The sequence below is a fragment of the Myripristis murdjan genome, chromosome 14 (genome assembly GCF_902150065.1).
Source record: "Myripristis murdjan chromosome 14, fMyrMur1.1, whole genome shotgun sequence".
Taxonomy (NCBI): domain Eukaryota; kingdom Metazoa; phylum Chordata; class Actinopteri; order Holocentriformes; family Holocentridae; genus Myripristis; species Myripristis murdjan.
The window spans coordinates 25,697,636-25,720,419 of record NC_043993.1 but is presented as its reverse complement, the minus strand read 5'-3'; the positions used below and the strand labels follow the sequence as shown (position 1 = coordinate 25,720,419).

The following is a 22,784-nucleotide window of genomic DNA, read 5'->3' as shown; positions in this document are numbered from 1 at the left end:
GACCATGAGAGTAGATACACTACTCACAAAAAGTTAGGGATGTTCGGCTTTCGGGTGAAATTTCAGGATGAACCTAAAATGCATTATAACCTTTACAGGTGAACTTAATGTGACCTTCTGTAAACTTTTGAATGCACATGTCCAACTGTTCAGTGTTTCAGTACTTTTTGCACAAGTTGCTGTTCTCTAACAAGGAGTTTAACGGCAAAATTCACATCAGGTGTTTGATGCTCCAGCTCATCGAGGTCGTATCATTAGGGAACGGCTGCTGGAGACTGGGGTACCTCAAATGGAGTGGCCTGCACTTTCTCAGACCTGAATCCCATAGAAAACCTCTGGGATCAGCTGAGTCGCCATGTAGAGGCTCGGAGCTCTGTACCCCAGAACCTCAATGTCCTGAGGGCCGCCCTTCCAGAAGAATGGGATGCCATGCCTCAGCAGACAATAAGTCGACTTGTGAACAGCATGAGACGTCGTTGTCAAGCTGTAATTGATGCTCAAGGGCACATGACAAGTTATTGACACTGACATTTTTTGTTGTGGTATATCCACCACTGTTGTTGGCTTTTGTTTCAAGAAATTGTTTGAGATGAGGAAATCACCAGTGTATGCTTCTACTTAAATGCCCTACTTTCATGATATAATATCACTGTAGCGTGAACATTTTACATTTTCCATAAATTTCACCCAAAAGCCAAATATCCCTAACTTTTTGTGAGTAGGTGTATAACGGGACAAAAATAATGACATACTTCAGGCATTGGGGGCGCTGTGTTAAAATCTCAACTTTTAACCCTCATTACTGTCAGATGTTAACTTGGAAATTATCTTTTATGTCCATCTGCTTAGCCAGACAAGGTAGAAAAGTGGAAATGACTGAGTAAATAATACACAAGAAATAGGGGAATTGATCAGTGAACAAACATGTAGATCTGCATACAAATAAAGAAAATTTTGAAAGCCAATAAAAACACATGAACATACACCCATCAAACGCTCCATAGTATATTTTTAATGTGCATATAATAAGTGATATTTTTACTGGCATCATCATTACATTAGCTGTAACCCACAGGTGCTGAGATCAATTTAGGTAACCTACTTGTTAATTGTGTTTGTTTTTATTTATAAAACCCTCGAAAGACTTTAACCAATCAAAAGCCCAAGTCCAAGTGCCAGGCAAATTTGTCATTAAGCACATACAAAAATGCAAAGGACAAAACTTTAAATGGGTACAATCCTAACTTAACATTTTCACATTTATTTTTTTTTTAAATCTATTTGTTTATTGTTTTGCTGTTTTTTTTTTTTGTTGTTGTTGTTTGTTTGTTTGTTTGGTTTGTTTTGTTTTGTTTTGTTTTTTGTTTTAGATAGAGTACAGCCATTTAAGGTTTTGTCATTTGCAAAGTGCTCTGGATGCTCACTTGCTGTTGCTGGTGTTTTGTTGGCTGACCTCTAAGCAGTCACTTCACTTTTTTCCTCAAAATATTAATCACAATATTCACTTTCTATGTAAAAGTGGACGTGCAAATGACATTTAAAGGATATCTAGAGAGCTGTCAGTGTTAAAGGAAATCTGTGAGCCAAAACCCACTGTGTTTTTGAAGTTTGACAATAAGGACACATAGCATTGAAAGACCCCCGTTCCGTTCAACACACACAAACTCACACGGAGACATAACGAGACCGATGATGTGAGGTGGTGGTGTGTCCATTTATTACACAGCACAAAGCACCTACAATGTTCCACTTGCCTGTTGCTTCAGAGTGGAAGATTTCAGTTTTTTCACAGTGATTTTTTTTTTTTTTTTTTTTTTTTTTTAATGTGGACATGTTCAGACATGGACATTAAACTCTTATCTAAATGAAAAACAACAAAAAAGAAAGATAAAGAAAAAAAAGTAGCCTATACACAGAAATTCACATTATCACACACAAATATAAAGCAAGTGTCAACAAACAACAGTAAATTGAGTAAAAAATAGAATTTAATCATTTAAATAGTCTTTCAAAATACAAACATTGATTTTAACTTCTAAATAATATAACATTTAGTACAGCTATTCTTCATTATAACTGGTAATGTTAAATTTACACTGTGGCTATACAAGGAAATGTGACATAGGTTTGGTAATTTCTTGTATTGCTCATTTATATGAATGCGCACATACTTAATAGAAACTACAAATGACTGTATAATTTAAACCAGTGACACTGAAAATGACCTGCCTGCCGCCCACCTCCGCTGCACCTACAGCATATTGGTGTGTTTTTTAAAAATCTAACATTGTGTCAATGACCTGATGAGGTACTATGGAGACGAGCCTGATTTATTTTTTAAACAACTCTTAAACTGGACCCAGGCATCTGTAATTGTGTAAATATGCTTCCAGAACTCTAACTGTTAATTAAGAAATAACGTCAGTAAACAACAAATCAGAACCAAGAAAAGAAAAAAAAAAAAACATTTTTACACAACATTTGAAGATGTAAGCTGTAACTTGTGAGACCTTGGTTACGGTCACGTGTCCAGGACCCATGAAGAGTTGAACAGGCTGGTTTAAAACACAACCAAACACATCAGAGCACAGGTGAACGAGAGAGTCGACTCGATTCGAGCGGAAGAGGTCGGTCACGTCTCCAGAGCGCCAGCTGGTGAACACACTAGTTGCCAAGTTTCACTAAAAAAAAAAAAAAAAGAGAGAGAGAGAGAGAGAGAGAGAGAGAATCCGACCAAAGAGCTGTGTGTAAAAAGCTGAACCGTTTGATTTGTGATGGTGTGAACTGCCTCTGTAACACATCCACTGCTTTGGGTGCACCAGTAATGTTGGGAAACCACATAATACACTGGCTTGCCCTTCAGCTTATCAGTGCCACCTTTTACCGAGACCTGGGGCTACTTGAAGAAGCACGATTAAATCAGCCAAACACCTCTCAAAGTGATAGGGGGTTAAAAATTCTCAGGTGTTGTTCAGTTGATACAACTGCAAGACATCAATACGACCCTTTTTCCGTCTTGGCAAATTACTCAAAACATCCGGAATGACACGTTTTGTCTCCACAAAATAGCCAACTCTGCGTCCTCTGTACCCTCAACATGCCACAGGATCCATACGGCCGTGTCAAGTGATCCCTTAAATGACAGTCAATTTCAGAAAATCCTCAACTTCTAATGTTTTAAAAAGAACTAGCATTCAAAACATTCTCAGTGGATCACTTTATTTCGGTTCCAGTCCCACGGCTGGGTGTCACAATCTAAATAAGGTGGCTTGAAAACCTCGTTTCAAGTTCTTGCAAATTTCACTAAATCGTGAGCTGCACAAATATAAGTAATTCTCTTCGTTATAGTTACAAACTGCATGGCTCTGCTGATTATTTAATGTAGAATTCTACATGGTTATTAGACTAATGGCCCAAAATGTTTATATATAGCCTTTCAGAATCCAATTTTGACATGAGATAGTATGGCATGGTGAGTATGGCATGTGAACCTTATTATACTGAAATCATCATTTATAAATTAAGCATAAAAAACAGCCAAATAATGGGAAGAGCTTGCTGAGTGGGTTCAGACAAGGTTTTAAATTTCCAAAATCAGGATCAAATGTTGCCCTGAGCCCATTATGGGCACTAATAATTTGCACTTTAGCAGATGTATATTAACAGAGGGATCTCATATTGAAAACAATCAAGATCCTTTATGCAATGTTCTTCACCTACAGGGGAAAAAAAATGCAGCAAAATCTTATGACACATCTATCAACTGTATGTATGTATTAGTGTTGCACTCCATAGCCCACAAACCAAATAGGTCAAGAATGACACTATTATTTATGACCTGCGCATTCTATTAATGTCTGAAATCCTGGTCAGATCTAGTGAACGACGATAATTAAAAAAAAAAAAAAAAAATACATAAAGGGGAAAAAAAAAAACAAGTGAATGGGGCATTTGCATTCCTGTTCTCTCTCCATCACTGCTGTAGCCACACTGGCTTTAATGTCAAAGAGCTGTGTTTTTCCCTGATCTTGGTGTGTCTCATTGGTTTTGATTGCACATGCATGCACACACATATGCATGCCTGTATGGAAGCCAGTTTGTTGTGTGCCTACAAGATTTACATACAAGACTGAATATATTACCTTCCAAGTAGAGCATTTTATGAGGACACAATCTTTATATTTGCTTTTCTTGGACAAAAAAATTAATTGCACAGCCTTTCATAAAGCACTCTCCACATCATAAACTGTTTACACGAGTGGCTTCCAACTGTGGTCGGGACCGATGTTTTTATATTGAACCAAATTCACCTGACGTCCCGGGTCAACATCAGTCTCTATTAGACAGCTGGAATGAGAACCAGCAGGGCTTCAAGTCCTGAGGACAGCAGTTGAGAGCCACTGGTATACACACATGCGCACGCGCTCACACACACACACACACACACACACACACACACACACACACACACACACACACACACACACACACACACACACACACACACACACACACACACACACACACAACTGGCTGTCTCACCATTTTATCCACATTTTCAATGTGACAGACTGACAATCAAGTATTTGTATTGCTTTTAACATATTGCAAGTAATTCCTATGAATTTGCCAATAAAAGGCAGACTAAATTATAGTAAATACAAGCACTCCGTAGTGCGTGTCCGTCTGACCCTACGCTGGACCCTCCGTCAATGGCTGTTTGCCAGATGTTTCATTATGGCTTTCATGGGTGGATATTGCATTATTTGCAAAAAGTTCAAAAGCCACATGGTTGCAGCCTGGTCTCGGGTACCTTGACGTCGTTCTTGAGTGGTTATGTAACTGCAGATAAATGCTGTGATGGAGCACACCTCAAAGATGGTAAAAATTGAATGGCATTCACGCCGAATGTCTTCACTTCAGTTTTTTTTCTCCACATCTGGATTGGAGTGGGTCTTTTTAACCTTTCGCTGAAGTTTGGCAGTTATGACTTAAGTAACTGACTCCCACTTAACAGGGACATGGATACACAAGGGTTTTCTTCCCTCATATTCTTATCCTTTCTTCATATAGCCTAAAAAGAAAAGGAATTATCCTCCTCATTATTAATTCTATACTAAAATCTTGCGGTTCACGCTGACCACTCATTCACTCTTGCAGACTAGATCTCTGATAAATCTTTCCCTGCGTCCTCTTGCTCACACTGCTTGTCCCTCTAGGGGGAGTCCATCATGGCCTCCAACATCTCCAGGAAGAGTTTGTGCATGGGTACGCCACCACGGGTCTTGATGCTGTAGAAAGTGGTGAGGGCACGACCAGCAGTCTGTCGGAGGAGAGGCAACGTGAGGAGGAGGCGTCCTGCCCGCTGGGGGTCCTCAGGGCGCCGCTGACACTCCAGCTCCAGTAGCGCCTGGTGGAGGAGGTCACGCAGCTTCTGCACAGCTTCCATGTCTTCTATGTAAACAGAGTCTGGAAGAATAGTGAAGCATGGTTAGGCTGCATGTGAGGGTGCTGGTGTTTCTTCAGCTTGTGCCACAGGAAATGATTTAGAGCCTGTCTAGTTAGGTTATTTAACACGTGTAAACTAATGGCAGCTTCTGTTTACAAAACAAACAGTGAATCTGTCATGGAAGCAAGCCACAGGTCTGTTGTTGACAGTTATCGTCAGCAGACTTTGTGTCACTCCTCCTCCTTATATATTCATCTCTATTCTATATGTTTCTCTGTCATTTAAGACCTGTCGGCTAAAGGCCTTCAGAAATTCAAACATTTTTGTTTTGTATTTTGTTTTTCGTACTAGTCATCACCTCAGACCTAAAATGAAACCATGTCGTTCTTTCACAGCCCGTGCAGCTGGTAGATCTCTTCATGTTGTTGTGAGTCTTTGGCTGCTGACTTGCACATAATCACATCCAGCGGGTGAGCAGCCGGCCCTGAGCACTGCAGCACTTCCAAGCTACAAACTGGACTACAGATGTTGTCTGCCACCGTCCTCCTGATCTATTCTCTTTGCAGCCACCCATGCTAAATTTAGCATTTAGATGAGGACTGATAACATCATTGATTTGAAAGCTTATTCCATGAGGCAAGAGGTACACAGCCCCACAATTGTAGGCTGAATTGTTACAAGAACCCATCCGCACTAAACTCAATAAAGGCTCCTAAGCCTAAATAATGTGTGCGTCACTAGGACGAGAACAGAGTTCAATTTTCTGTTATGTGTACGGTCTACCTATTTTTTTGCTCAGTAGCACCACCAAGGATATGTCTCAGTTTGGTTAAATCATGGCAAATGATATGAAAAAAATGTAAGCAAAGATGTGCACCATAAGCAAACATAGGTTGACCAAACATTTTCTTTTTTCTAACAAGGCATACACAAGATTGTTACCGCCTACACTTGGTGATATGCATCAAGCGTACCTGAGTTAGTGAGTGCAATGGCTTTTAGCATGACAAATTCCTCTCGGTCCACGTTCAGGGCACGGAAACGGCGAGCAAGCTGACTGATGGCTGCGTTTAGCTCCGTCAGTCCAGCCACACGTGACATTTCCTCATCGAGAACAAAATCCTCTGCGAACACCACCTCGTCCTCACAGCCGAGGGAGCGGTATGCCACACCCAGCACCAGCACCTCCAGCCACACTGACTGCAGCACTGACATCTGGTCTGCAAGGGACAGCGACAGGAAGCCTGCAGGGAAAAACGGGATAAGACATCAAGATTTCAAGCAGAAAGTCTGATTCTCTTTGCACCTGGCATCTCATTCAGTTTGTATCTGGATGAGATTTACTATATTACATTTGTTGTTAAAAATGTGTCATGCTGTCGTTCCTAATATGCATGTGGAACTGGATTCTGGATCGTGATCTGATCCCTAAAGAAACATTTCAGTTGGGTCACTGATAGGTTAAAATTAGTTGCAATAAACTGATGTAAGAGATCTGGGTGATTACACTCTAGTGACCGTTGGTCATCTGTCTTAACAGTGTACATAATGGCCAAACTGGAGCTTATATAACTACTAGCTACCCAGCAGCAGGCAAGGAAACCACAGACTTAGTTTGTCAGCACAAGTCCAGCAAAGAAGATGAGAAGAACACAGAAAGGTGAGTATTGCATATTTCAAATCACAGCATACAATGTGTGGAAAAAAGCTTCTTAATTAGTTCAGGTTTGTCATGACAATTGGAAAGTGGTTCCTTGTAACTTTTTTTTTTTTTTTTAAATCTTATCTTTTATATAATGCTCTGACAAATGACCAGTATTTACACGAACAGCTAATCAAAGCTGGCACTGTGTGTGTGTCACTGTGTGACACAGTGTTAACTACGGATGTAACAGCTTAACAGTATTACTTGACTCACACTACATGAGCTGCTCTCCAATATGCTCCTTTCAGCCTGCAAAACTCCTCTCAGCCAGCAGATGCCGCAGCAGGATGCTGTGTGCACCATTGTTTTGGTCTTAATGAAACCTAATCCTAATTAACAATGGAATTTGATGGGATTTTTGTTATTTTCAGTGAAGGTGACAGTATTCACTTTGGCTTTATAGTGTTGCGTAAAACCATATCGGTATGCAAATTCTGCATCGGTATCACAGTTCTGTTGGTGCCATTACAGAGAACCAGTGGATTTATTGGCTGTACAATAATAATGCATCACAGTTATGAATTAAAACCGAGAAATTTAAATATAAAACAAAAATGTTTTGTAGTTAAAGGTTAGTTCCCTATTCACACATGCTTTCATTGTTTTCAAAAATACATTATAAACAGTATGCAGATACAAGCTGCATACTGACACTTAACAGTAGGTTACTTAACATAATCCATTTTAAATGATGACTATAGCAATTATTTCTGATTTGACTTCATAATGCTATAATCACTATAATCCAACAGACAGACTTCCATTTTGCTTTAAGTTTGGTTTTGCCTCTTCTCTAGCAGTGGACAGTAAAAGAAAAGGAGAAAATAGTCCCATTAAACTGCGACAGTAACCTGCATGGTAAAGTCACATTAGGACAAAAGCACAACGGTCGTCTCTTTTAAAATGATGGATTGTGTTTGTCAGTGCAGCAGTTTGTCACTGCAAGCTGTTTTCAATGTACTTTTGAAGACAATGGGGAACCTGACTTTCAGAAGGTCAGACAGACCTACAGCAGGACAGACAGCAGGAACTTCTGACTGTGGCAAACACATCGAGAGGTTCCATCTCTTCATATGCATTAATTGTAATGGAAAAAAGCTCATTTAAATGTTATTGGCCTTTAAAATACTCAAACTTGGTACTGGGCTGAGGAACTGAGGACTATTACAAAGCTATTATAACAGTCTGAGATGATTAGTTATCGCTTTTAAACCATCAAAATCAAGATCATCCAGGCCATTTTTTGAAAATAATGGTCAGTTTCTAATTCCCTGAATATACACAAGTACATCAAATTTCTGCCTGGTCAGTGAGATCAGATCACTGTCTCTATCACTGCTACCATGTTAACAATATTTCATCTCTCCTACTTTATCCTTCCCGTGTCCCTTACCAGGAATGTGCTTGGCCCAACCGATGATGACAACCAGCTCGCGGTCAGCAAGGTCACAGAGAGTGGTGAGGGTGCGCTGGGCGGTATCGGGCTGCAGGGGATCGGGCATGGCAAACAACTTCTCTGGCTCTGCCACTAGGAGGTGGGACACGATGATGTTGGAGGAGCCTGTGCCACAAAAATACACAGAAAACAATATGTTAATGTGATTCACAGATGTGGCAATGCCCAAAATATCTGGATTTTCACTGTCTAAATGAATGGACAAAAGGAACAGCTCATCCAAAATACATAAAAGGTGTTTTCCCACTTACCCTTAGTGCAGTCTGTCCATCCAGATAATTTTTGTGTGACTGGAGAGGTTTCCAATCTGTCACAATCTGTCTCCCTTTCATCTGCACACAGTGGTGCTGGGTGGGCATTTGTTGGTGGAGCTCAAGCCACCACAAAATTACATGTAAAAAACTCAACATCTCTCTCTAAAGACAATGACACAGGTACTGAGTATTATCCACAGCTCTCGGGGGCAAAGCATTTCATCGGGAATTACTTTCTGCCGAAGAACAATAGCAGACAGTATTCATCACCCTGAATTACTGCTTGTTTTTCTCTTGCAATTTTTAAAAAGTGACTTGAAAAGCGACTCATTGTGTCGAAGAGCACCGGCCAACTCCATCTATCTGCCCCCGAACAAGTGCGAATTACAGGCAGATAGATGCAGCTGAGCTTTTCACAAGTTAATTTTTGCTGGTTTGAGCTCCACATACCCATCCAGTCCTGCTGCACTGGGGTGACAGGAGACAGGGAAACCTTGCCAAATCACACAGAAACTATCTGGATGGACAGACTACACTAACTAGGGAAAATATATTTTTTTGCATTTTGTGTGAACTGTCCCTTTAAAGGTTTTTGTTATACAACATGCAGGGCTACACCAGTGTGACAGGAATTATATGCAAGTATAAATATCATCACTGAGATTGAGCAAGATTGCGACCTGTGTGTTGCAATTGCTTTACCAACCCACTTGACACACATAAACAGATACAGAAAATTCCTGTTTCAACATGGTTCACAGTTTTTGCTTTTAACTTACTCAAATCATAAGATGAACTCAAATTAATCATAGCTACAAGTTTTGTCATCTAAATTCAGATAAAATAGCACTGTGAGGTTGGAGCCGACTGCACCTACTCAAAATCTGGTAGAGCAACTTGTGACACATAATTTAGCTTCGGCCTCTGGTTGGTTGGATAAATAAAACAAAACCAAAAACATGCTCGCTCTCTGGTTTGTCTGGTCCAGAAAGAGAGAGCATGTTGTAGAGTAAAAATCTAATAAGAGCCAAAAGAACACCTTTTTCACTCTCCTTTCTCAGAGGTAGAGGGGCACTCTGGTAAGTTGCACTCTCCACTTCTGGACGCCTTTTGTACTTCTGTCTTCCCCCTCTGACTCTGTCAAGACGAACTCCTGCATCATAAAACAGAAAAGAATCAGGACTGATGTAGAAGATGTAGAAAATACAGCATAAACATGTCAAACTTAAACATATCAAATGCTGACTTGTTAAAGTAATACCATCAACGCTCACCTTCTTTCAGCATGCCTACTTTGAGGCACTTGGTGAAGCGGCATGCCTGGCAAGCCTTTCTGCGCCTTTTGGTGATCTCACACTCATTCGATGCTGGACAGCTGTATTCAATGTTACCTGTTTGGGATGACATAAAAGTAAATTTAGAGTTCAGAAGATGAAAAAAGAATACAAATGTGGGTGGGTATCAGATAGAAAATCTGCCCCCCTTCTATTTCTTGACCACTTCTTTCCTGATCTTTTCAGCACACTATCTACCCATGGTGGAAATCACAAACACAGAGCTGCAATTTCCCACAGTTTTTGGCCAACCTCCCTCAGACATACAGAAGGAGAACTACATTATATAATTGTAGAGTGACATGCCGTGACATTTTTGTTTAACATACCATTATATACAGTACCCATGGTGCTGGTTGGGGTTAACTGTTTGTAATGAGCCATGTTAAAGAATAACACCATTTTTATGTGGGTCATTTGTCATTCCTGCATGAGGTACATCCTCACACTGTCATATATATATATATATAAATATGTGTGTGTATAATATATCTATATCTATAGATACAGATATGGATATAGATATATACACTATTGTAGAAAAAATAACTACAAATAAAATTTTTGAAAATTCTGTCTTTCATTTCCATTCATGTAAGAAAAGAGAGAAAGTTACAGATCTTGAATATGATCCTTGTTGTGGAACAGACAGTTGTAATTATAATAACTCTGTGATCTGGCTCTAAAAATATGGGCTTTAGAATAGAGGAATGTGGGCTGAAAATGGACATTTTGTATCAAATGTGCTAAAAATCCTTCCTTCATGGGAGTTTGTGCATTTTAAATGACAGGTGAGGAAATTAAAAAAGTGGCCGGTATCATGTAAAAAGGACCTACTGATGAAGGGCCATTAACCACAGGGTATACACTGCACACTCCAAACATAAAACAAGTCAACTGTTTCCATTACATAAAGTGTCAGAGGAATGCAGTTCCTGTGCACGACTTGTATGGTTATATAAACACTGTGAAAGTGAACACACCTTGGATGGTTCTCTTGAAGAAAGCTTTGCAGGCCTCACATGAAGCCACGCCGTAGTGGTAGCCCGAGGCCACATCGCCGCACACTAAGCACAGCCTCTTGGGTAGCGTGCTCAGGGCGTACTTGCACCGCCCTCCTCCGCTGCCAGTGGAGCCCTCTTCTGCCCCGTCGCCACCCTCCTCTTTGAAGTGGCAACGCAGAGCCGTTGTGTACAACGGTGGGGAGTAACGCCTCACACTGTCCCCTCTTGTCCCACCACCTCCACTCTGGGACGAGTCTGAAGAGGCCCCACCAGGGCTGGTCCGACCCCCCCCACCACCCTCCGGACTGCTTGGTTCTGCCTTTATGTAGAGATCTGACCGGCGCTCCCTAGAAGACATGACGTTGTCTAGAGGGAAAGAAAATAACAACAACAACAAAAGTTAAAAGTAAGAAGCTGTTTGAGGAATGCCATCAGTTTCTAATATTTAAAGCTACAATTGTACATCAAATCCCTGCTGTCTCTGTAGCCCAGTAATATGGTAGCAGATCACAGGACTCCACGCATAAAATCTGATCTTGGCAAGGGTGGATTTTGCTATCAGGCACCTTATTACTGAAACAGACCGCAAAGCACTGTGAAATTAGAATTTCTTATCCCCCAAAATGATTTTAAAGTAATAAAATCTCACATTGGCAATGATGTTTGCAGCTGCTTTTTATGACCTGCTACATGTTGCTGACTGAATGTGACCGAACTGTTCCTACCGTTTACCTGTCAATTTTATGAGTGACTTTTCAAAGACATCTTGATCTCAGTGAATTGTCCTGATAAAATAAAGTCAAAGTAAGGCAAAATGTTGCATTGCTGCCTACAATGCCAAAAATAATCCTAACAGCAATGATTTTTTAATTATGTTATCTTTTTTGTCTATTTTGCAAACTAAAAAAATGACCACAGGCACAAAGTGTAACAGCAGACTAATTTCCCGATATATGCCTGCCTGTACAATAACTGACTGTACACATAAAAAATGTGGCATCATCCTCTTTGTTCAGGACACAGTGTGAACAAAATAACACCTTGGCAAGGTCAGGGTCATGCAATGATTTTAAATATTACAAATTACTACTGGGGTCTGCTTCACTATTTTGCATTAAGCAAAAGGAAAAATACCTCGAGGGCTTAAGTAATTATTCCGTATGTGACATCTGAACACTAATTCTTAGCACTTTGAATCTCTGAATGAGCAAAGGAGGCACACTGTGTCTCCAGCAGGGGTTTGAGTAAGCTTGTCTCCCAAAAACGTTGTTGTCTCTTATTCTTGAAACTGTTCTAATAAGTAATTTCTGAATCTGACTCTTTTCTAATTAGTGAAACAGTACAGTGAAAAACTCAAATGTAGTCAAATATTATACACAACCTCAAGCTGGTAGCCGGTGTCAGCATTAAAACACAGACACACACACACACACACACTTCTACCAAACACATCAAGAACCAAATATGGCTGTCTTACACTTGATTTGAAACATCACAGCCCTCTAAGCATCCCCAAAGTATGAATTCTTTGTCTGTGACATTGCTAGAGGTCTTAGCAGGCAAGGTGGCTGGATTCCTCTCTCTCTCACACATACACACACACACACACACACAACCTATGTTCAAATAAGGCAGTAAGAGCACTGCAATATTGTAATCCTTATCAACATCCAAAATGCCTGAGGTCTTGTAATTCACAGGTCGCTCTGATCACATCCACTATAATGTATGTGTGGTATGAGCAACTGGCTCTCTGTCCTATGGTGAATAAATACACACAAAAAAAGGACCCAATGAATACATGTTCATGTGTGCAAAATGTAGTAAAAGATATATTAATGATACCAAACAGAAGCAAACCTGAGCCTCATAAGTCTCCAGACTGTGGTTATAATCAGTCTATGGCACCTTTAACTTTATACATGAGTAGGAAATGATGCTGTGGTCAAATATGAAGGGTGAAGGGGTCAGGCGCAGTCTGCAGGTCGCCAATTTGCCATGCAATACGTGTTTATCACTTAAATTTACCCATTAAACATTACAGAGTATCTTTCTAATCTCAATACTATTTAGAAATAAAGTTCTATCCAAAAAGAATAATAAGATTTTTCACAATACATGAAAGACCCAACCATATTCACCTTCATACACTAAAGATTTCTACACTACCACTCTGACTTCTGGAGACTCACACGATTCTCTAAAGGTGAGGATGCCACAAAGACAAATGCTGAATTCTCAAAAGCTGTATTCTAATTGTAGCTCTCTTTGTGCTGGCATATTAGTGACTCACATTATCCTTCAGTGAGTCAATAGCACTGAGTTTAGACAATTTAACAGAGGCATGATTTTTTTTGATACAGCTGATGAATATGCACTTGCAATATCCAAAAATGCTGCCCTGTGTTACGCTTCATTAGAAATAAAACTTTCTTTGAGGAAAAATTTTTTAAAAGAAATTCAATAACTGTATGAGTTATGAGTGTCCTGCACCAAATGCAAACTCAGTGGTGAGTAATATAAATGGTTCGACCACTATGAGTAATACTGATTAATGCTTTCTGCCCCGATGAAAAACACTGACATAAACTCTTAATGTCAGTCAAACATCATAGCCCAATCTCTTTGATCTAAGGTTATGTTGATATGAAAACGCACAACTGAGCAAGCTAATGAGTGAATTTTTGGGGTTGCAGAGACACTTTGGTTAGACAAGAGAAAGTGGCTACAATCCCATCTTCAGCCTGCTGTGTTTCCCAGATTAGGGTCATTTATCCAGAACACAGGCTCACCATTCCAGTAATTAACCCCCCATAATGAATCCTAGTAAGAAATTTGCCAACACTCAGGACCTTCTCCACTGGAATTGCTCCTGATGCTTTGTACCAAGTAAAGACAAGGGTGTAACCCCCACTGATGGCAAAGAATCTTTATCAACAGCACATCAGGAGTCAGAAAATGGGTGAAAAAAATAGGTAAAAGGTGAAATTGGGGGAGGGATGTATTCTAGCTTGCACCATGTCTGTTTATAATACTTCATTTCCTCTCAAAGCCATTGCTTCTTAGGCTTCCACTGCACTCTTGTTCCAATTTATCTGGACTATGACAGAGGCCATGCGCCCTAAGTGGTCTGAGTCCAGCTGAAAGAGAGGATGATGCGTGATTTTCTCGTGCATATAAACTGGCAAACCAGTACAGTGATGCAACATTTTTTTTCCTAATCAGTTGGGTAGATAATCCAGTTGCAGCCTCGCTGTTTACATAGTGTTGCAATACTGGAGATGCATTGCTTATAGTCGGGCCATCGTTCCAATTCCTCCCCCATATGACCACATTTACAGAGGTATCGGTAGATATAGTAAGTATAAAATGTATATGCAATTGCACTGAAATTGCTACTGTATTTTTTGGGGGGTGGCATTTTTGTAGCTGTAAATGAATGTAAAGGTAACACTGACATGCAGTCTCTCAAAGGATTACCTGCCCAGCCTGACTAAAATGTAATCAGCATCAACAATTAATTCATGTTTACAACATACACTCCACATGCAATCAGTGCTGACCAGTAGAATACTCCACTTGTCTTTAAGTTAGTCTGTGCATTATGATGAACTGTTACATGATAGCTATATATTCTCAGGGGCATGTAGCATGACTGAACAGGCCTCTGCTGCCTGACATCCTGATACGTCATGTCTAAATCACAGGGTGTGTTTGAAAAAATTCAAAATCCAGTTTTGTGTGCTGCTGCTCTCCACTGCATAAACATCAACATTAAATGCAAATCTGAAGGACACAAAAAGTGTACATGAGGCAAGGTACACATGGATTATGTGTCAAGGCACCCTAAACAAAGATCAGAGTCAGACTTTTATTCTGCTGATGCTGTGAGTAGGGCTGCAACAGTTCCTGGATGTCAAAGAGATTAAGTATGGATCGATTTGAGATAAAAATCACAGAGAGCAGAGATGCCATATATGTTGCCAGCAAATTTCTATATTCCCATCGGGGTACGGCAAATAATAGTACACAGAACATTTAGAAGCAGCAGGATGTGCTAATGGTTTGAGAGACCATCTTTCTAGCAGACATCCCCGGTTCAAGCCACTGAACCAGACACTGAATCTCTATCAGCTCCAGGGTCTGTAGCTGACCCAGCACTGTGACCTCCCTGGAGGGGAGCAAGCAAATAAATATTTCCCTACTGAAATAAACAAAGTATCATATTATTATTATTATTATTATTACTACAATTAACCTTCCAATAGGCAATTCAATAATCTCATGATCAGGGGTCTGTGTGATGCTACTGGTCAGAGAAACAGGGGTGCAATGTGTAGGATGATCCCCCTTTTGTCTTGGCTGGTGTATATAGAGCACTGGATCATGAATCCAGTAGCTGGCAGTAAAGCTCTGTGTTTGGAGTTTGCCCCCCTTGGACCTGTGTGTACGGTAGCACTGTTTTGCAAGTAGCCAGAGGGGTGACACGCTGTTTTAAAGTATAGCCTCCCATTTCGACTTCACTTGCAAGCTCAATGAATGGATCAGCCAAGACCATGAGGACTAACTAGTCCATGAGTCCAGAATACGAGCCACGGGGTTAAGTTCATCTCAGGCTGTAAGCAGTGTTTCCACACAAGCCAGCATGTCAGTACCATGTGCAGCGCTGGCCACTTCCACCAGGAGACGTCAGCTTCAGTACAAAAAAATGGGGAAAAGGTGACCACATTAGCTAGATCGATCACTGATCACTCATCCGACTGGGTAGAGCTGAGAAACAGTGTGTGCTGCCAGATATCGTTGGAGAACGCAAACTCAGATTAACTGGCAAGCCTCCCGTGGTTAATGTACACTAAAGTGAGCCAGCAACATGCCCCGGGTGACGTTAGCATTAGCCACCACTGCAGGTCAGCTAACGTTAGCCAGCTAGCTATCTAGCTAGCATAGCTCTAATCCTCACTGACTCTCTTCCTGGGGCCGAGGCTTATTTTTGTCCCCCCCAACCCAGGATACACGACAGCTTACCTGGCAACGGTGACTACTGACTTTCCGCCTGTCCTCGCTGTTATAACATTTAACAAGTTTTACAGGAAAACAGTCCCCAAACGTGAATAGCCGGGTTAACGGTAACTTGTTTAAAACGCCACAGAAGGGCTAGCTAGCTGCGGCTGGCTAGCTCGTGTTGAGATGGGAGGTCTTAACGTTAATGCACATCGCTGGGCCGGCCTACAAAGAGGCTTTCTCACAAATGATAGACGTTGATAGCTTTAATTAAAAAAAAAAAAAAAAAAAAAGATGTTTATACTGTAGCTGGCTCATCATACACACCCCCAAGAGTTTGTTTACTGCTAGAGGATAGAAAACATAGTATGGAAAGCCTTTGGCCGGGGTTACAAAGGGCAGCGGACGCCTGGATTTTTATTTTGCTAAAATAGTGTTGACACTGTAATTTGAGAAAAACACATCCAAGAGGGATATGGTGACACATTCACACATGAGAAAATACAGTAAAAATGTTCCTAAAACTCTCAAAAGGCATTTGAGACACTTGTTCAGCCCTAAGTTGGCAGGTTTGCTGACTGACAGCAGGAGAATAAGTCAAAGGTTCACGTTATTTTACTAGAAACAAAACACTGGAGGAGCGTCCAAATGATGGATGGATAAATGCCAAGATTTATTAGCATTTGACTAGTGCTTGGTGGTGATTTCATGAAGGTTCACCATGTGTTTTGTAGGCATTTGGAAAGCTTTTTTTTTTTTTTTTTTTTTTTTAATCTTCCTCTACTTTCTTTTGGATAAGTTAACTTCAACTTCTAATACGATACCATGATGATATTGAATTAAAATGGAGTGAAATTGGTGCAGAAAGCTGTCCTGCATACAGCACCCCTGGTGATGTGGCTGAGGTTGTCCTTCAGGACTGGTGCTATAAATTGTTAAAAAAAAAAAAAAAAAAAAAAAAAAAAAAAAAGTACCCTTAAGCCTCCTCATAAATTAAAAAAAAAAAAAAGATGGCCCAGCTGTGATCTTGAAAGCAAAGATAAAATGTCAGTCAGCCCCTCAGACTGATGCCTACACTGCCACTTTGTCCTCATTTTATATGTTAAGAACATTTTCAGATTGAAAAAGAAAAAAAAAAAAAAAAAAAAAAACAGTGCTCCAATCTCATTTTTTACTACTTCTCTGTAGGCTAATCTCGTTTTTCTTCTTCCTTGCTTTAAATGCTATATCAATTTTGGGAAAAAAAAAAATCCTAAAAATCTCCACTCAGTATTTCAAATTGCACATGATTCTATCTTCAAAAACATGAACAAGCACAGGTGACTCCTAACTTTAACTTTCACCCATAAAGACCGGTTATAAAGTTGTTATGGAGGTTTTTTCAAATAGTGACTGTCTCATTTTGGAATGAAACTCTATCCTTTGTTGTTACTGTATCCTGGTACACCTTGAAACTCTTGTCGCTTATTAACCCTTTGTTATGACTGAATCATAACTGCCTCCACAGGGAAATCACTACCTGCTCTTAAAAGCTCCCATCCTTCACATTAAAAGCCCCCCTATTGCTCCCCACATGCTCCCAACTGGAGAGTGTTATCACAAAATGAGCCTCATGCAGTAATGTAATGATAACACATAAAAGACACAGTTTATTGGGGTGGTGGCCTTGCTTTCATTAAACAGGCACCTTTTTTTGTCCTGATAATGATCTGTACCAGTGAAGCATTATTTTGGTAAAGCTTCACAGATATTGCTATTGCAAACGTTTAATAGGATGTTAAGCTTTATGAAGCCCCCCCCACCACCCGCTACTACAAACAAACTCAAGTCAACATTTTCAAAACCACCATTCCCCCTTCTTTCTGCTATATTTCCCTTTCTATATCTCCGTCCTCCTTGTATTCTTGGCCCCCCCTTTGTAGAAACGGTGCTAAATTTGCCACCTAAAAGTACAACATAGTCTTACATTTCAGTCATCTGATCAGCATTACAGTGGTTTATCTGCCTTGCTCGGGGCAACATCAAATATGGTTATTTCTGGAGAGGAAAGCCAACATTTGTTTGTTTCCCAGAGGGGCTGGGAATTCAAACCAGCAGCTTTAGAGTCACAGGTTACTGCTGCTGCCATTTGTAATAAGTTCGGTTTATGAGGCTTCATCTCTGAGAACAGCTGCCCTGCTGAAACAAGAATGACTCTGAGGGAGGCTTTGCGCTACCCTACATGAATAACACACCCGATCCCAGCTGAAACATAACATAATGAGTTGTTTTCATCAATAATAAATGATGTGAGGAAAGATTAATTACCTGTTTACCAAACTGCAGTTAAAAATCTGTTTTTCCGTCTCTTCTGGTGGTTGCTCACTGAGGTGCTGCTGGTTTGGAGTCGGCCGAGAAAATGAGCTCAATTCTCCGGTTATCAGGACACCTGCAGAGAAGGCAAAAGAGCATCTGAGTGCAGCCGGAGAATTTACAGCCAAGTCAACGTCGCCACTGTCCATGTTAACCTCCTGTTTGTGATTTTGACGTGTAAACTGCCACAATCGCATGATGTCCTATTCACACGGCTTCATAACATCTGAGATCGAGTTGTATAATTAGCTTATTATAAGGGACTCAATATTAATACCATAAATCAGTCCCTACTGAACAGTGCGAGTATTCAAATGGGCAACAGGAAGCCTTTATAGTGACAATAACTTTATTTCTTCAGTGGCTGCATGCTCACAGCACTGACTTTTCCCCTCCTTAAATACATAGCCCACTGTATCTTTACACATTTCTGCACAGTGCTCTCCTACCCTCCCCCTTATGCTGTGTGACACACTCCAAAGGTCACAGTCACAGGAATGCTTGAAGGACAGACAGAGTAAAACCAACACCTTGTCTCTCACTCTTGCTTACTTAGCAGATATAAGTTTGGTTATAATTATCTCTAAAAAAGTAAAGATACTAGGCAAGAAAACAATTGATAAAATAAAACATACATTTATAGATATAAAAAATATACATATGGCTAATATATTTTGGGCATTTAAAAAAAGAGGACATAATACAACAAAGCAATAAAGTTATTCAGTTTTTCCTCATGCAACTTTAACCTTAAGTGACAAGACTTCAACATATGGAAATAAATTCTTATAAATAAACATAGTAAATAGTTTCTTAGAGATTGTCACATGACAGATGGGAACTTTATTTTGAAAAGTTCAATTTAAAGCACTCAGGCCATGCATTTAAAATAATTTTAGAATAGAATTATTGTAGCAACATGACAAACAACGTGAATAACAAAACTACTGACTGGCATAAACTTAAAGGATCTGGTTAAATCATCTCACACAGTTTTTTTTTTTCTTCCCCCTGCAAATGAAAACGTCAAACTTTACCAGCAGTGGGAGTCTGCAGTCATTCCTTTGTCTTGAACTAGTTTCTTTTGTCAGATTTTTTTTTTTTTAACAGAGAGGACCACCGACGGTGTGTGATAGGTCACCTATAGTGCAACACACTGTACACATTAAACTCATCTGAGAGCTTTACATGCGGCGCGCTGTGGAGGCGACGAGAACAGCAGCCAGGGGTGACCTTGCCTACTGATCTCGAACCGGTGAAAGGTTAATTGCAAAAGTGGATTATGTCTTAAAATCAGCAATCTCAATCCCGGTCCGGTGGGTTGTGTGCCTTGCACGGGTCACTTTGCTGAGATACGGTGCAGAAAAAAAAGCGCAGGCGGGAGTTAAAACACACGCCGGGCTGTTATAGTTGGAGAAGTGTGGGTGTAATTTGCCCAGGACTCGCCTCACAACTGAGGACAGCGAGCCAGACGAAGACAATGTACCTCTGATTCCTCTATACGGCCTGCATCACTCCTTCCCTCTATAGACATGCCTGCAAATACCATTTTATTGCGGATTATTGGGAGTTTCCATGGGATTTTATTGGCGATTAGAGGATAACACATTGCACAGATTGTTGCAGCATTGTAGCCCGGCGAGTGGATTAGTCATAGGGACATTTATGTGTGCATCGGCTGTAGGTTTAGTGGTAAATTGTTTCACTAATGTATAGTTATTTATTGCTGGTGCCCCCACCCCCCAATAACGTGGTCACGCAAACTTAGGTTTAGCCTGGCGAATCATGCATGCAAATTAGACAGACTACATCGCAAGACAGGCGACACTCTTACCAAATAATGATGTTAACAATAATAATAAATGAGCTATGCTCCGTGTAAGCAATGTAATGCTACTTACTGGTAAAAGCAAAAACATCGTAGGGTTGTCTTTATAAGTCAAGTCAGCCAAGTCGCTGCGGCCGGTAAGTCCAGCGCCTGCATCGGTTTAACTTCGCTGTAAAAGCCTCGCAGGGGTGCTAACATTGCACCAGCACCGTGTAATAACCATAACCAGCAAGTGACCACTCTCTTATTAGCCTGTCCGGTTCCGTACACTGGTGTTATAAATTCCCCGTCTTTAGCTGCCACAACTGAGGTTGGAGTTACGTACCAGTGTCAAGTTCACTCGAAGAAATCCGGTAGTTCCGGTTACAAGTTTCACAATAAAACCAAAGTGACGAACATCATCGTGCAGCTTTGCTTGAGCGATGTTAAATAGCGAAGGGGAAGTGAAAATACGTTTGTGGTTTAAATGGATACCGCTTAAAATTGCATACAACCTCCACAGTTTAGGTGTTGTTTTATTTTATCCCACAGTGGCAAAGTGAATGCTTTTATTTCAAAGGCCCCACAGCGACGCTTCCGGCCATGGTCTCCCTGCTGATCGGCTAGCTTGAGGCAGACGGTGACGTCAGCCTCTATCCCGTGTCCTCTCTCCTCCCTCTTCCCAATTGCGTCTGCTGTGTCTCCGTTACGTCGGCACGCACCTTCCACCAGCGTCATCAGCATTAGGCCTGTAACAAATACAAAAAATATGACCTAGTCCACTCTAATCCTAACGGTGTCCTGCTGCATTAGGATCCAATCCCTTCAACCACCCCGACTTCCAAGAATTTCATCTCAGCAAATGAATTTCCTCACGCAGCTCGGCGAAATGTGAGGATGTTGTTTGAGCGGCAGCATCCCATCCCCCAACACAAATCACTGTAATGTTCCTGTATGGACACCGACAGGAGGCTGTGTCATTTCATGTCATATTCACTTACAGGTTTAATAATATTTCTTTCCGCTTAGTTTAACCTCTTTTATCCTAAAATTCATTACCGGATTATTTCACTTCTTTTTTCACAAGAGGGGGTATTAGAATGGCTTTTAAGGCGATTTGCAGATCTCAGCTGGTATCAATTCTATATTTCCATACGTTTTAAGAGACTGCGGGAGGAATAAATGTCCCAATCAGTGCCTTAGTCTCTCTCTCTCTCTCTCTCTCTCTCTCTCTCTCTCTCTCTCCCTCCCTCTCCCTCTCTCGTCAGAGCCGGTGGAAAATGTGGTCATGCAGTCAACTCGGTCTTGTGACACTGACCTGGCTCACTCTGCTCTACTAAAGCGAGCTCCTCTCTGGGCTGCAGCCAAAGTGGTGGAGATCAGTGAATCACCGCAATGAGTCGAGAGAGGAATTCATCAGCGACTGTTTGAGAAAAGCGGCCGGCTAATCGGCCCACATAATTTGCCACATGAGCGTCGAAAGTATCATCAAACAGAATACCTGGCAGGTGTCCTGAACGTCCATAACGAACGGGGGCATAAACAAAACATAAACTCAAGAGATCTGACTGTTTTTCGCACACTGTTTTCTGGCGAATAACCTTGTCCTTCTTCTTGAAATAGGCTACCGCCTGATAACTTGGACATAACAGCTGGCACAGAAAGGCGCCTTGCAAAAGTTGTCACAAAAGAGCTGACAAGCTGGCCCCGTCATTTAAAAATAACAATAAAAGAAGCAGGGAATTAAATTGACTGTGAAACACAAGGGCCACAGTTTCCTTTAGATGTTTTTTTTTTTTTCTAGTGAACTTATTGTCAGCTTCCAATAATAAACAAAGCGTTAACCTAGTCTATTTAATAAACCACACTTGAAATTTATCCACAAAAAAGTGCAGGACAACAGCATGTGTGCGTTTTAATTGAATAATGTGTGCAGAGAGCTCGGGGCTTTGACAGGATTTTCGTGGTGCGCGCATGAGAGGAAAAACTGACGGCAGTGTCACTGCGACCTTGAAGCAAGGTCATTTGCAGTCTCTGCAGACACTGCAATTCAGCGGAGCTGCATCATATTGGTGCAGAGTCTGCATTATCAGCCTGTTGGAAGCAAATCTGGTCATGCTTCGTATATTCACCGAGAACCGCATCATTTGATTTCTCTGCTCTGGCTACACACACTTTAGATTTGCGTTTGGCGGAGATGTGTTGCATTATTAAAGTAGGCCAACAACTGCCTCACACATCACAGGCTGGTGCGCAGTGAGTTAGCCACTGGTGTTGAAACCATGAGGAGAATAGATGTGGGTGAAACACATTTTGAATGCCTGAGGGGTCCCAGAAGCGCTGCTTACAGCCGGCCATGACCTGAGACAGGTGTCGGCTGCAACAAACACTGACAAGTAATTGTAGCCTGCATGTGGTTCAC

At 40.9% G+C, this 22,784-nt stretch overlaps 1 protein-coding gene across 5 annotated transcripts; it reads right to left on the bottom strand.

Moving 5' to 3' along the window:
* Positions 1–1,695: 1,695 nt before the first annotated feature.
* On the bottom strand, positions 1,696–20,712 carry esrra (estrogen-related receptor alpha). Of its 5 annotated transcripts, none has more exons than XM_030069204.1 (8): positions 20,457–20,712; positions 18,511–18,631; positions 11,182–11,568; positions 10,139–10,255; positions 9,904–10,017; positions 8,548–8,715; positions 6,424–6,693; positions 1,696–2,681 (listed from the first exon to the last, which is right to left on the bottom strand). In XM_030069204.1, exons 3-8 carry the CDS (start codon positions 11,558–11,560, stop codon positions 2,665–2,667), a joined length of 1,065 nt encoding a protein of 354 aa, XP_029925064.1. In that variant the 5' UTR covers positions 11,561–11,568; positions 18,511–18,631; positions 20,457–20,712; the 3' UTR covers positions 1,696–2,664. The 5 variants fall into 5 exon arrangements, with proteins under 5 accessions (XP_029925064.1, XP_029925060.1, XP_029925062.1 ...); XM_030069200.1 differs by lacking the exon at positions 1,696–2,681 and adding an exon at positions 4,531–5,469; XM_030069202.1 differs by lacking the exon at positions 1,696–2,681 and adding an exon at positions 4,531–5,469 and having other exon boundaries at positions 11,182–11,565.
* Between the last annotated feature and the right edge of the window lie 2,072 nt (positions 20,713–22,784).

Excerpts from the sequence above, each read along its gene's own strand:
- esrra (XM_030069200.1), bottom strand. The coding sequence starts at position 11,560 with ATGTCTTCTAGGGAGCGCCGGTCAGATCTCTACATAAAGGCAGAACCA. Across the intron at positions 10,018-10,138 it reads AGTAGGCATGCTGAAAGAAG|GAGTTCGTCTTGACAGAGTC; the intron begins GTGAGCGTTGAT and ends TTTATGATGCAG. Across the intron at positions 5,470-6,423 it reads CATTGCACTCACTAACTCAG|ACTCTGTTTACATAGAAGAC; the intron begins GTACGCTTGATG and ends CTATTCTTCCAG.